This window comes from Convolutriloba macropyga, chromosome 1 (assembly GCF_964194025.1).
Source record: "Convolutriloba macropyga chromosome 1, txConMacr16.3, whole genome shotgun sequence".
Lineage (NCBI taxonomy): Eukaryota > Metazoa > Xenacoelomorpha > Acoela > Convolutidae > Convolutriloba > Convolutriloba macropyga.
In genome coordinates this window covers 70,872,471-70,886,927 of record NC_134468.1, presented here as the reverse complement: position 1 = coordinate 70,886,927, position 14,457 = coordinate 70,872,471, and the positions used below count along the sequence as shown (strand labels likewise).

General features: G+C 36.1%; 1 protein-coding gene across 12 annotated transcripts in view; it reads left to right on the top strand.

Annotated features, from left to right (window-relative positions):
* Window positions 1-14,457, top strand: part of LOC142342119 (cilia- and flagella-associated protein 46-like) — a 754,419-nt gene that overhangs the window by 578,020 nt on the left and 161,942 nt on the right. For 11 of the 12 annotated variants that reach the window (XM_075393392.1, XM_075393340.1, XM_075393381.1 and 8 more), the window contains 10 exons: window positions 183-321; window positions 5,127-5,273; window positions 7,497-7,664; window positions 8,008-8,094; window positions 8,407-8,811; window positions 9,638-9,817; window positions 10,888-11,061; window positions 11,847-11,944; window positions 13,649-13,725; window positions 14,093-14,104. In XM_075393392.1, coding sequence (XP_075249507.1) covers window positions 183-321; window positions 5,127-5,273; window positions 7,497-7,664; window positions 8,008-8,094; window positions 8,407-8,811; window positions 9,638-9,817; window positions 10,888-11,061; window positions 11,847-11,944; window positions 13,649-13,725; window positions 14,093-14,104 — 1,487 coding nt within the window. The remainder of the gene's footprint in view (window positions 1-182; window positions 322-5,126; window positions 5,274-7,496; window positions 7,665-8,007; window positions 8,095-8,406; window positions 8,812-9,637; window positions 9,818-10,887; window positions 11,062-11,846; window positions 11,945-13,648; window positions 13,726-14,092; window positions 14,105-14,457) is intronic. The other variant, XM_075393326.1, reaches the window with a different exon arrangement.

Here is a 14,457-nt window from a genome sequence, read left to right as displayed (position 1 = left end):
GCAGGTTCTTACATAATGGCATCTATACTTTAGGTATTGTTACTTTATTCAATTAGACATTTTTAAAGCAAAATATGTAATATATGTAAAAAATATGTTAAAAAATGTACGTTAGCAAAATATACATAAGTAAACTACACGTCTGCTCACCAGGTGTCAAATTTCCTCTCATGCGTTTGCAGGAGATTTGCGGAGGACTGCGGTGGAGACGAAGAGAGCCGCAATGATTATCTCCTCAAATGTCAGAGACTGTTGAGACAAGAGTGCATGAAACACCAGGACGAGTTCCAACTCATTGCTGATCTACTCTCACTGCCCGAGGTATAATATGCTACTGATTGTTCCGGCCCCACTTAATGGGGGCAGTAACTAAATGCTTAATTGTTTTTTTTTGTTCAGACGTTTTTGTCCGATCGTTATATTTGACGTAGAAAGTCATAGGTGGTATCATGCCCATCGAGTTTAGATTATTTAATTCAATAGAATTTGAATTTGTCGAGTTTCATATTTTTCGAGGAGTTTTCAGGGTCAAAGTTATGGTGAATATTTGGCATTTTACCGTGGCTTCTACACCATGTATTTTTTGCATGTTTCTAGTTTCGTCTGTTTTTGTTATCCGTGTTGTAGTATTGTCCTTAAGTCTCATTAATTACAGGGCTATTGGGATTTCTATGGAGCCATCAATGAACTTCTATGTTGCTTGAGCTCATTAATTTATACTTTTTAGGACTTTGAAATTGTTTGCCGTGGAAAATGTTTATTGATTTTTAATAGCCGCCGTCATCCTCTCAAACGACTATTATTTAGAGGCGCACTCCTTTTTCTTACAATCCAAGAATTAGATTGTATTGGAACTCCGTCTTTTTTTTTATTTTTGTAGGATGTTTTCAGACCTTTTTTTTCTTGACTTTGAGCTTTCAAAGCGGGATAAACCGGTAAAGCTCAGCGGGCATCAAGTTTGATTAGAGGTCCTTAGCCGCGTTTAGTAGTCCGTCAAGTGCCTTCAAGTGAAGCAACAGGAAAGGTCGTATTTCAAGGTCAAAAGGTCATTTTTAGTAGTTTTTGGGCCCAAAATGTTGCAATTTTTCGCGTTTTTTCGTCCTTTCTCGAACTTTTTTGTTGGACCAGTCTAAACTAGAGGTTTGTAAAAGTTGATGAAGGTCTTTTTCAAGAAATAATTACTCTTTATGACCATTTTAAGAGCTATATCTTTTGGTATTCGAAACAAATTTATACAGTTTTTTATTTAGTTTTTGTCGTTTGCCATTTTTTCTCAATTTTTGAAAATTTTTGTCATTTTTTGAGTTTTTCAGCCCTAGCTGTCAAGCAACCTCATCCAGGATTTGATAATAAGTTACTCCATAGTTTCTAGTGGTAATAGAATGGTTTTCAACATTTTAACATCACGAATTTTTGCAATTTTTTTATAAAACTTGCATTTTTTTTAAAAAAAATTTAAAAAACTTTTTGTCATTATCTATTCCGAGCCCCAGGAGCCAGGAAATCTCCTATAGTGTTTGATATTTGGGTACTATTGGTCATTGAATTGTTTGCTTTATTTTAGTATCACAAGTTTTAGCAATATTTTGATAAAACTTGCAATTTTATTTCAAGTTTTTTTTTGAAATTGCTTATCATTTTTTAGAATTCTCCAACCTCAAGGCCCAACAGAAGTCCTCCAGGGTTTGATAATAGGTTACTGCATAGCTTCTAGTGGCAATGACACAGGTTCTCATTTTTTTAATATCACGAATTTTAGCAGTTTTGTTATAATAAAACGTTTTTTTTTTTGGAAAATTTTTCACCAGCGAGTTTTCTGGCCCTATGGGCCCAGGAACCTCATCTATGGTTTGATAATAAGTTACTGAATAGTTGCTATCTGAATTGGATTGAAATGGATTTGTTATTAGTATTTTAATAACACGAGTTATAGCATTTTTTTGATAGAATTTAATTTTTTTTTTTCAAAATTTCAAATTCAAAATTTCAAAATTTTTCATGTTTCAAATTTATTGATCTTTATGTGCCAGTGAAATTATTTGAGGTTAGAAACAGAGATACTGGATAGTCTCCGGAGACAATGAAATGGTACTGAAGTTGTTAATATTGAGAACTTTAGCAAGATTTTATTAAAATTTGCCATTATTTTTTCATTTTTTTAAATTTTTTTTCGTTATTTTCCGAGTTTAACTATTTTTACAGGCCAACGAAGCTTTTTTTAGGTCTTGCAGATGGGTCACATGGCAGCACTCCACAGACCATAACATGGTTTTGAACATTTTATTTCCGCAAAATATAGAAACTTTAAAAGTTGCTCTTGTCATTTTTTTGGAGCATTTGTCATATTTCTTGAGTTTATCTGCCTGGATAATAAATCTCTCTCAAGTCTTGCGCGTGAGTTCATGAGTATATTGAATTGTATCATATTTGGCCTTTCGGGTAAAAGCTTCAAGAGTTTTAGCAATGAAAATTTTATTTAGCTTGTTTGATTATTTTAGTTTCTCAACTTTTGATATTGTCTTTTTGGCTGGGATTATTCAATTGATCTGCTGGTCAGGTACATTAGTTCTCAGTTTTTCATTCAATTCTTTAGATTGTTTTTCAGGACTTCTCCTCCTGTTTTTAATCCGCTTTACCTTTTGATCACGTTTGACTTCTGACTTACCTCACTCACTGTTTCAACTGAATGGTTTTTAAATCCTTTCACTCAATGAATTACGCAAGATAGTGAATACAGTCAAGGCCGAAAGAGCAAAATCAAAAGAGACGGGATTTAATGGTAAAACCCGGTCGTTTGGTCATTGAGAATTAGTTTATCAAGTTTCATTGGTGTTTGCTAGCTGACATTGACATTAAGCTTATTAGCTTTCAGTTTAGAAGCTGAATTAGGTATAATTTCAGAATCCAACTGAAACTGCACGCCGAATTAGAACTCTTTTTGACACTGAAAAAAATAGAAAAAAATTCGGTCCATTTATCTCTTTTTTTTGTTTCAATCCCGATGTGCATCAAGCGCTTCAACGGCGGCTATTTCCCGACAATCTGCTGGCTCTGTTTATCTTTGCTCTCATCGAGTTAATTTAGTGTCCTTGATGACAGCTTTAAGGTGCAATTCTAGTGGAACCAAGTGAATCTGTTCATTTTTAAAATATTTCACCCAAAATTTGTGAATTTGCTACTGTTTTTCTTTAAAACTAAAGAATCAGTTGGCTTTTGAATTTGTCAGTACTTGTTGTTTTTTCGTTGGCTCTTGTTCTCAATGGCAACAGCTCTCATCATCCGATTCAGATTTTCAATGCAGTCTTAGTGGCTTTGTGTTTTCATTTTCAGCTGAATTAATGTCTAAGACACCGTTTACTTTTGAAAACTGTTTGTATTTTTTAATCCTGCCTTCATATGTTGGTTTTTACTTGCTTTGCTTCACTTTTTTGCTATCTGTTTTTTTAAACAATGACAGCAGCTGTTTTCAAAAAAACAATTTCGCTTGTTTTTTTCCTTATCGTTTATTTTCGCTCTCGCTGTTTTTCTGCAAAATTATTGTTGTCGGTGTTAAGTAATGTGAATTTTTTTGCACCTTGTAGGATTTGTTTGGATGACTATAACGTTAGGTTTCGTAGAAAACTGAGTTCTATTTTTTGTTTGTTTTTTGCCTTTATTTTTGCCTTCTATCAAAGGCGGATATTTGCGCACAAATTTTGAAAACTTGTACTTTAAAGTTTCTCCACTCAGTTAGTTGTCTTCTTCGATTTTTGTTTTGACCATGGGATCACGCGTGAAAGTGTCAAAGAACATGCGTAACGAGTTTTTAGTGAATCGATTGATAAAATGTTTGGGCGCGATTGATAAATCTAATTTGAGAATGCAAAATTTGAATGAAGTGCAGTTATGTGTTAACCAATCTGGATAATCGTACAGCTTTGTTTCTTGAAGGACCTTAGTGTTTGAAGTTTGGGGTTCAAATTTGGTAGAAATTGAATTCATAATCTTTTTTTTGTTGTTTGATAAAATTAGTTGTTTACTTGGCCAAATCGTTGCTTTTTCAGCTCAAGAAATTGTATGAATGGAGATTTGTTTTTTCAACTAAATGTGAATTGTGTCTCTTAGTTAAAAGTTTGTATATTTCAGTTCAAAATTTGTAACTGGATTGACATCAACTTCACTGTATATATGTTTGTCCTAATTTGAGAATAAATCAAGTTTTAAACTACAAAGCATGGTCTGCTCTTTTCTGTTGTGATTTTTTCCTATCTCTGCTTGATTTGGTTGATATTTGAGCTAAGAATGAAGATAAGTGCTCATAATTACCTGTGTGAGTTGCCCGTGCGTTTTCATGAAGGGGTTTTGGGATGAAAAGTTTGTGTTGTGAAAAGAATGTAGGTTTGAAAAGATATGGTAGGTGTTAAAATATGGGGTTAAATGAATCGGGTTGAAAGGAGTTTTAATAAACCATTCTTTTTTATTACGACGACCTTTAAATCCCTTTTTTTCTATATAAAAATTATCTATATTATTTCAAGTGTTTTGTTGAAAATAACTTTTTGTATTTTCACGTGGACTGTTTGGAAAAATTATTGTGTTCGAATCATTATCTTTTCTGTTCACATTTTGTAAGACTAATTTTGGATATGTCTTCGTTCTGGGCTTTATTTGACTCATTGAGTCTTTGTTATTGTTTACGTTTTTGTTCACCCTTACGTACTTTATCATAGATACCGAAACCTGTGAGTAGTTTATAATCATTTTGTGTTTACATGCCAATTGATGTAGTTCTTTCTGTTTCACAGCCATTAGATATAGTTTGGAAATAAATTCAAATTGAACAGAAATCCTGCTTTTGTACGCTTGGATCGATAATTCACTAAACAGGTGAAGTGCGCTGTGCTCAAAAACTTGTTCGATGAAATCGAATTTTCTTCTGATAGTTCAAAACCAATCCACTTCTTTCAACGCGCACTGATCTCTCATTACTATTTTGGATTTGGTATAATTGTGACAAGCTTTTCCCCCAATTTAGTCCCTTTTCAACCCTTATTAATGTTTCACTAACCTGCGCAGGTTCCCCTTCTTTCGTAATCAATGACATGTTTTGACTTGATGTCCTTCCAGAAGTATGTTTGCTTGTTTAGAATGAGGCATATAGTCTGCCGTATGGAAGAGCTCTTGGTGAGTTGCAGCTTCTCTACTGCGGAGTCTTGCTTGACCTCTACCACATCCACGTGAACACGGAGAAGAGACATACTGAAATGCAGAGGAGGAAACCCTCTCTTGTACAGGTATGCGCATCTTGATACCTGAAAAGGGCTGTCATGAAAAGTCATCACCATTTAAATATGAGATTTTTTAACCTTAGCTCAACTCGCTTTCTCAATTTTATTCCTATACCTCTTCAATTTCTCTAAATTTGTAATAACGTATAATCACAACTGGGAGACGCGGAACTGATGGCGAGATGTGTGCAGTATTACAGTGCAAATATTACACTTCTGTAATTTTGAGGTTTGGTGGCGCCTTTTGTGGATTGCAGTGACAATATCTCATCATATATTTTTGCTTTACGTCATTGATGTACACGGTTAAAAATGATCGTTTTTATGAGCCGTTATATAGATGGTTCCAAAACTGCTAACTGATGCTACCAATTAGGTTTTCTTTCATTTTGATCTAGTTGACTCGTTGTTAACTATCATGGTTATTAGATGCTGTAAGTTTGGCCTGACGTTCAACGATGCCATTGTATAGATGTGCTGCTTATAAAAATGGCAAAAGTTTATTCAATTTTTCATCGGATAAACATCTAAACCAATGAGATCACGTTAAATGAAATGAGCACTAAGTTTCCAAGCGCGATAAATGTTTTAAACAAGGATGAATGCGGATCATGGCCATGCTGACCGTGGGATTTGATATGAATCTATCACAAACAAACTAGTGATCAGCTTGCGGTGTTGCTTTAAAAATGCTTTCAGCTAACATTTAGTTGATAATTGATTACTGTTTGCAGTTTCGGCACTTTTGAAATCGGTTCCAGTTGTGGCAGTCTTAAACGTCGACATAGTATTTCATAGGTTTAATTTTAAGTAATCGAGAGTAGACAAGTGATGGCGTGGACAACAATGATGGTACGCAAGGACAACTCTGAGAAGATTGTGTCGCTTTTGTTTTTACTTGCTCATATAAAGGCATCGTGGACAAATGTGACAGATATTTCCACTTTTGAAGCCGATCTGAACTAGTTTTGTTATCGTCTTTGTCGTCCACACACGCGTACCACTCTAATCTCAAAATAGGGCTGTGAATGACGCTGACATTTTCCAGTGAACTTAGTCGAAGAAATTGTACAACTGGCAACGTAGTGAAAATGTATCTAAACAAAAAGTATGTAAAGTCTGTCTGAAAATTGAACCTATTGATGTCTTTTTGTTTGATTATAGCTGCGAAGCTGTTACAATTCAAAAAATTTGAACTAATTTGGGTGTTGTCGTTTTTTAAGATCTGTTAGTACATTTTCTTTATTTTGGAAGTCAAATTGAAGTGATGAATTTGGTCACACCGAGACATGAGGTGGAGCGAAAAAGCAAGTATTTTTGCGGCGCAAAAGTTTTTTGTTCCAGTTTTAAAGTAAAGTGAGAAAACGGTGTATGAGCGTTAATTCGCTTTCTCGATAATGGGTGTTTGCTTCACATGCGGCATTTTGGTATTGATTTTTACTTTTTTTATTATTTTCATTTAATGTTTACTTGCACTTTAGAACTTGCACTTTAAAAGTTTAATTTGAATTAGTTTAAGGTCAATGTATCTCATATGTGTAATAAAGCTCCCTAATAGAAAGGCTTCTTTGGAGTGATTTTTAGTAAGCTTTTTTAATTTATCGCTGAATGTTGAGCTGTGTCAATTACTTTTTTCAACTTATATCTGTCTCTGTTTCTATCTGTATTATACGGCAGGCAAATTGATTTCGCAGCTATTTTGGCAATCTGTCCCTATGTTTTTCAAAACTATGGCGAGAATTTTTATAAGGCTACAGTGCAATGGTCGTGATTGCATTTTTCTGTAGTTATAATAATGTGAAAGGGTAGCAAGCCTCATAACAGTGCTTGAAGTAAGACACATCAATGTGAGACATGTCAATTAAAGAAGTTCGCGCAAAGTTTTATATTCGTAGATGACTAGAGCAACTGAGATTGTTATGCTCATTGTGAATTTAAATTTTTAAATCACGAGGGCCAACACGACAGATTTATGAAAATTCGGTTTTTCACACTAGTTTTTGTAAGCTATGGTTTCTGGTTGCTATGAATGGTAGGAGAAAACAATTAATGGAACTAACAGTCCTCCAGATTCTTTTCTACGAGCAATCACTTGCTCTCGAAGCATCACCTTTTTGGTTGCTTTTCTTTTTTTATTTTTCGAGGATTCTGGTTTTACAAGAATTTTAAATGTTAAAGCCTAACTTGATTATCCTAATTAGTTAATTTAATGTTGGCTTGTTTTCCTAGTTCGTGGAGGAGTTCCAGAGACTTGATCACACGCCTGCCTCCTTTGAGGATGAGGAGGACTTGGGCACAGTTGTGAAGAGTGTGCCACACGCTGTACAGTCTATACTACATGGGGCACTTGTAAACAACCAACTCTCGTCCTCTGCTAATTCCCCTTTCAAGGCTAAGGTGAGCTAGGGCTGCAGAAATATTTTTTGTGCCACTCTGATTTTTTGTGGAAGGCTGGAAGTTTACATGTATTTTTAGAATAGTATTTTATGCTTGCGAGCTGATACAGTTATTTGAGGACATTTTGAATGCTTCCGTGAAGACATAGTTATTGTGGAATTGCCATGAAAATTGATTTTTTGTTGATAAATATATGCATTGGAATGTTCGTGCTACATTATAACTTTTTTTTGTGTGAGCAGTTGCGTTAAGTTTATCATTTCAAGTCATTTGTTTTGCATGCTTTTTGGATTACTTGTTGATTGGTATTTTATAATTTTGGAACCTGTGCTCATTTCTGTAGGTTCTGCTGCTCTCTGGCAAGTTCTACAGTCTTCAGGGTCTGCTGGTCAGTCCTGACAAAGTCCTCCAATGGCAACTACAAAACATGGTTTGTCATACTTCTAACATTGATGTACCTGTTTTTGCACTTTTGTACTCTAATTCCCAGTGGTAGTAAAGAGATACATTTAAGGAAGGACAGCTTTGATAGTCGAACAACTTTTTCCTGCACAAAGCAGTAAATTTATTGTGGAAACCCTTTTACATGGTATGTTACTACAAGAAATATACGATCATCCATGTAGAATGCAATGATGACATTTATGGCGCGCATTTTTCTTTTCTCCTTAGAAAAAGGGTAACAGCTGTTCATCAAGCGTTTTAGCGATTTCTTAGAGTATATTAATTTAAACGATTTTAGAACATTTTGTCCCTTCTCAATGCCGAATCGCAAGCTGCAAACTCGAAGAAGAAAGGAAAAGACAAAGAAAAGGAAAGTCAAGGCCAATTGGGTGGAGGTGGAGGTGGAACTGGAACTGCAGGCACAGGTACAGCCGGAGTGACCCGGGACGCGTCCACTGTGTCAACAAGCAATCAGAATGCAGGAGCTCTCAGTATTGACCAGAGCAATCCAGTGTTGGGATCTAAGCTGGAGCTGACGATGACGAAAGATCAGTTGGACGCTTCCATGGCTCAAAATGTCCTCGGAGGTCTGACTGATGCAGATGGAAATCTGATTGATGACGATACACTGCTGGAAGCAGATAACAGTGGAAAAGACTCCGAGTTGCACAAGAGCAGAGTGGAGCGAATTATGCGAGACAAGGTAATTTAAAAGTGTTCCCTCTGCCCATATAAAATCATGGTGTAAAGGACCGTTTATAGAGATTTGAACACCCTCCCCCTCGTCCAGCCCCTCCACACCCCCTGTCATCCAGCCGCCTCCTCCTCCCTCGTCCAGACCCTCCCTCTCTCGTCCACCACCTTGACGCTGAGCAACTTTGTCATTCCTATGGATCACTCTAAGATTCTAAGGTAAAATGTTTTTGCTCCCGAACGAAATTTGAGGCACTAATTCTAGTCGCGAGTGTCATTTTTAATGCAGAATTTTCACTGGTCTGTTTTTGATTTTTCTATTGAATTTCATATCTTTGACTTTGTGTTTGGCCTGGAGCAGGCTTTTTTCGAAAAACGCGTCGAGTTTCGTTTCATTTTTTACATTTAAGCTTAATAGTGGCCTATATAAATTCGAATTACCTTTGAGACACCTTAAACTTTTCGCCCCAATTGTGCTACTTTTTCCGGTTGAATATCATACTATACCCAGGGTAAAAATAATCAAGCGCAAAAAACTGAAGCAGGCTATGATACGGCCGACAATTTAGCAAAACATTCAATCCATGCGGGGTTTTATATAGCACGTGCTGCATCACGTGCGTGTTTACTGAAAAGCTAAAGATTAAACTGTTATGTTGGGCCTGTCTTTGTTTTGAGCACTTGATTATTTTTTAACCTGGGTTCTCTACCCTGAGTATGCTATTCACCGAAAATAACGAGGAAACAAATTCATGGTTGCTCTCGGCAGTTGTGTGAAAAAATTCCTGTGACTTTAGTCGGTTGTGTTGATTTTGTCAATCACAATTTTGTTCCAGAAAGCGTTCATGCACCACAGTGTGTTGTATGCTCAGTCTACTGAGTTGCTGTCTCAATCAGTTCAGATGGCTCTGTGCTGTGGGGACTACTCCCTCGCTGCCTCTGCTGCCCTGGAGATGGTGGAAACAGTCGCACAGTATGACCCAAATGTTGCATCACAGTACCTCGCCTTGCATCAAGTAAGACCAATATGAGAATAATAATAACCCAAGTTCAGAACGCCGGCCCAAAAAGTCACTAAAATTATCAATCATAAAAATGATTAATTACTTTGCTAAAGAGTATCTACTGCCGAAATCTGTAGTAAAAGGCAGAATTTTTTTCACCAAGAAAGAATTTTAAACCATACTATCTAGACAACAGGGATGTTTTTGAACTCTTTTACTAGGTGTTACACATTTATACACAAGTTATTATCTACAATCTATATCTGGTATCTATTGGGGCACTTTCATAAGAGTAATTGGAACCGTATGGTGTCCGAGATGGTATGGCTGGGGATGATATTCACTTGCTCTTTAAATTATTATTTTTTCTGCGTTATTCTACATACCGTCGGAATTCAAATTAAAGTTCTTAGTGGTGAAAAGAGTTACAACAAAAGGTATGCAACACTTATACTCAGATTTCAGAGCAATTGTTAACACTGCGAAGACGCTGTTAAACCACCTGGTTCGTTTCTAAGCGCCTACAGAAGAGATGAGCAATAATTAACTGATCTTTGTTGAAATTTGGATAGTACAAATTAGTTATGTCCTGTTGCAGAGTTAAAATTAAATTTTTGAAACTTTTTTTCCCGGGTGGATACGATCATCTATAGTTTCAAGCCTTTATAATGACAGATTTAAAATTTAACGGCTTGTTTCATCTCTCTTTAGGTTATGCAAACCATTATCAGTGCAAAAAAATACGTTCGTTTGTTAGCATATGCTTATGAATATCAAAATTTTGTTCACTGGGATAAAAACAAACGGCTCAATTTCTTGTCACCCAAGCAAGTAATATTGTATCAGAAGCAATCAGTACATTCGAGACTCGATTCGGCTGATGTTTGTTGTTTTGCTAATCAAATCGGACCTCCAACAATATATACAAACATTTCTCTTCACATTTTTTTGGTCGCTCATCATTACGTGGATATTAAACTAATGACTCCAAGGGTATTCAATTAGTACTATCCCCACTCCAAAAATCTTGTACCATTTGCACCTATTATTTATTCCATATGAAAGTGTTTCATTTCATTCAGAGCTGTGTGGTGAGTATTGAAGCGAGACGACTGCTAGAGATGGCGAACAGTGACACTAGCTACTCATTCTTACACGCTCTCTTAAGACAGAACCAGCTGGCCACTGAGGAACTGCAGTCAGCACAAGCAGGTGCACTCCCAAACAACATCCGACAACAACTCAACACATTCGAGGTAGTATTTAGGGCTCAAAAATTCATAAATCTAATTTCGCAAAAGTCCATACTGTGAAGGTGTAAGAATCCAATTATGGCGTTTGCCAACACTAGTCGCACTAAAGAATTTTGAGTTTAGAAAACTTATTAGTTCAGGACCATGATATCAGGTGGTACTTTTACATCGAAATTCAGATGAGGTTACAACTCCTTTTTCACTTTTCATATGACCAGCTGCGCAATAATTAAGGACAATGAAGCGATAAGGGTTCTGTCGGAAAGCATAGAATGGATTGACGTTGCGGGAAAATGTGATGCCAAAGGCGCTCTTTATATTTCGTAAACAAGAAAAAAGATTTTTTTCGTCTTCACTTTTGTATTATGTATCATGAGTTGAATTACGTTCCTAAATATACCTTCTGACTCTGACGCGGGGCAGATTTTGAGGGCTGGATGGTTTTGTTGTCTGTCTTCTGTTTTAATCCTTTCTAATTTGTTTAACTTTGTAAATGTTTGTCACTGTACTATTCGCGTATTTCTAAGAAGAACTCAATTCTTTAGCCATAGTTTTTTTTAAGCTGTCAGAAACTCTCAATGTTTGAAAACTAAGTAAGACTTCATCGTACTTACATTCAGTATTTATGAGTTTGGAAACAGATCGAAAATCTTGCAAGAATCTTGCTGGTAACCTGTTGCTCATGTGCATTCTAGTATGTATGATTCCTTCCAAGATGCTTAAAGGATTTTTCAATTGATCGATAACTCGGATATTTTGCCAATACATAACATTTTATTGTGTTACAGGCGTGGCGCAGGACCCAAGTGAAGACGAACCACTTTGAATTCACCAAAGAGTACCCATCCAATGTCAACTTTGTTGTCATTCAACACTCACCCGACAAGTATGTGGTCCACATCATCAACCGATTTGCAATTTTTACTCATTTCCAAACTCAAAAGTTTCGCTTTCATTCGCTCACTTCATTGCTGAGTTAGAGAAGTACTTGCGGGAAAAGTAGACCTCAATTTCGACTGAAAAGTTTGTCAAGAGAATTTTTAAGCCAATACTGGTTGCATTGAATAAGAAACATGAACGTGTCCGTATTGATAATTGTTTTTTTTTCATAGCTGCAAAGCTGTAAGCTGAGCGGAGATATATTGCGGTGCTCTTGGTTTTTTACAATTTAAAGAATTTGAATTGTATTGGGGCGCTGTCCTTTTTAAAAAGATCTTCACACATTTTCATGATTTTTGAAGTGAAATTGGAGTAGTGATTTTGGCCACGCCGAAACAGGAAGTGGAGCGAAAAAGCGAGTGGCTTTGTGGCATGAAATTTTTTCAAGCCAGTGGTTCTACACTCTAATTTTAATGCTGAGTGAGAAAACGGTGTTTGAACACAAATTCGCTTTCTCGCTGGTGGTTTTTTGTTCACATGCAGCAATTTCACTTTAATTTTTGCTGTTTTTTCGGTTTTCTGGATCGGATTTTTTTCTAAATAGTTTTTCCAATCCATTCATAGATCATTCTAGACCTATAACATACTTTTTTGTTTGAAGCAAATTTCCATTTCTCGCTAGTGGTTTTTTTGTTCACATGTGGCATTTTGACATTGATTTTCTGTTTTTTTTTTTAATTTTCTGCATCGGATTTTTTTCTAAATAGTTTTTCCAATCCATTCATAGTTCATTCTAGACCTATAACATACTTTTTTGTTTGAAGCAAACTTCCATTTCTCGCTAGTGGTTTTTTGTTCACATGTGGCATTTTGACATTGATTTTCGGTTTTTTTTAATTTTTTTAATCTGATTTTTTGGAATTGGTTTTTTTCTAATTCACTCATAGTCCGTTCAAGCTCTAGTTTTTTGTTTAGTCAATGAAAATTCTGTGAATTGTACGTCAGGACTTGTCCTGCTATGTTTTTTGTTTAGCCGTTTGGCGCTTTTTTCGTTTTACATTTCACACAGCAAAGCTGAAAAAGTCAAATTTTCTGAAGGACTTCTTCATCTCACTAATGGCATTTGCGCGCGTGAAGTCATTTCTCAATCTCTCTAGCAAAAATTTTTTGCGTGATTAGATTTTGATCACAAGTGACTCACCTCACTCAATAAAATGACTTTTGCACTTTACAACTTAAATTTAATTTGAATTAGTTTAAGGTCAAAGTAACTTATACGTGCAGTAAAGGTCCCTAATAAAAGGCTTCTGCGGAATGAATGTTAACAAGCTTTATTAATTTATCACCGAATTTTTTTACCTACCTTTTTGAGCGGTGTCAATTTTTTTCTGTTTAGATCTGTATCTGTTTCTGTCTCTATTATACGGCACGCAAGTCTATTCTTTCGCAGCTATTCCGGAAATCTGCCGGCTATGTTTTTCCAATGGGGATATATGTATTTCGCGAAAATGTTCGGAATCAATGTTTTCAAGTTTAGTTCTGGTCTTTAATTTAGCTGCATTCGAAAGGATACTTAATGCGCTAGAATTAAATTGTTGTCCAATAGAAGGGCTTATTCCGTATATACACGAATAAGCTGAACATAAAAGTCCATACAGTAATATGAAAAACTGCAAGAATTCAAAAGTTGGAATTGTATGTCGTGTTTCAGGAAGTATATATACCTGGCTCTTTTGGACAAGCCTAAGACTGTGGCCCCAGCGAAAGGCAAACAGGCTTCTACCACTGGTAAATACGAGCACCTTATTGTAACCCATGAAAGACAATTTGTTTTCCCCAGTTCCTCCCCCTTTGCATTTTCTTGCAAACTCGCTGGCTAAATGGTTTTTGCGAATGTTTGCTATGCATGAGCATCCGAGTTTGCAACAGCCACTTGTTCTTCGACTTTTCAACTGAGCAAAATTCTTGAAGTTTTCGAATCGTCACCTTATCTGAATTTTGATTAAAAAAAAACAGCCTTTCTATTAAAAATTTGTTTCATTATTGGCTCGCTTTTCAAGTGATTCTCAGCATTTGCTAACATCGACCTCGACCTCCTCTGTGATGTTATATAGAATGTTAAATTGAGTATATATAACCCCTTGATTGATTACAGCGGAGTACTGCAGTAAGTTTGACGTTGATCGGCGGCATTAATTTTTTTTAAGTTTGACTCCAGCACTAACTGATTCCACGGCACGTTTTTGTTCCTTGCATGTTTAAGCAGTCGAGTGCACAGTCGAGGAAGCCTGCTCAGGATGAAATCCCAGACTTGCGTTCTTCCTATTACGCCCCATCAATTATTAATTGCTCTCAAACGAAGTTTGTATCAATTATATTGGTCCTGTCCCTTTTTTATGCGATTTTTCGTCTGACCCATTTGACTTCGTCCTCAAAAACGAGATAAACATGTAGTGCCCAGCGGGCACAAAGTGCTCTTAGACCCTTTCAGCTCCCTAGTCGCCAAGTATATGATTCACA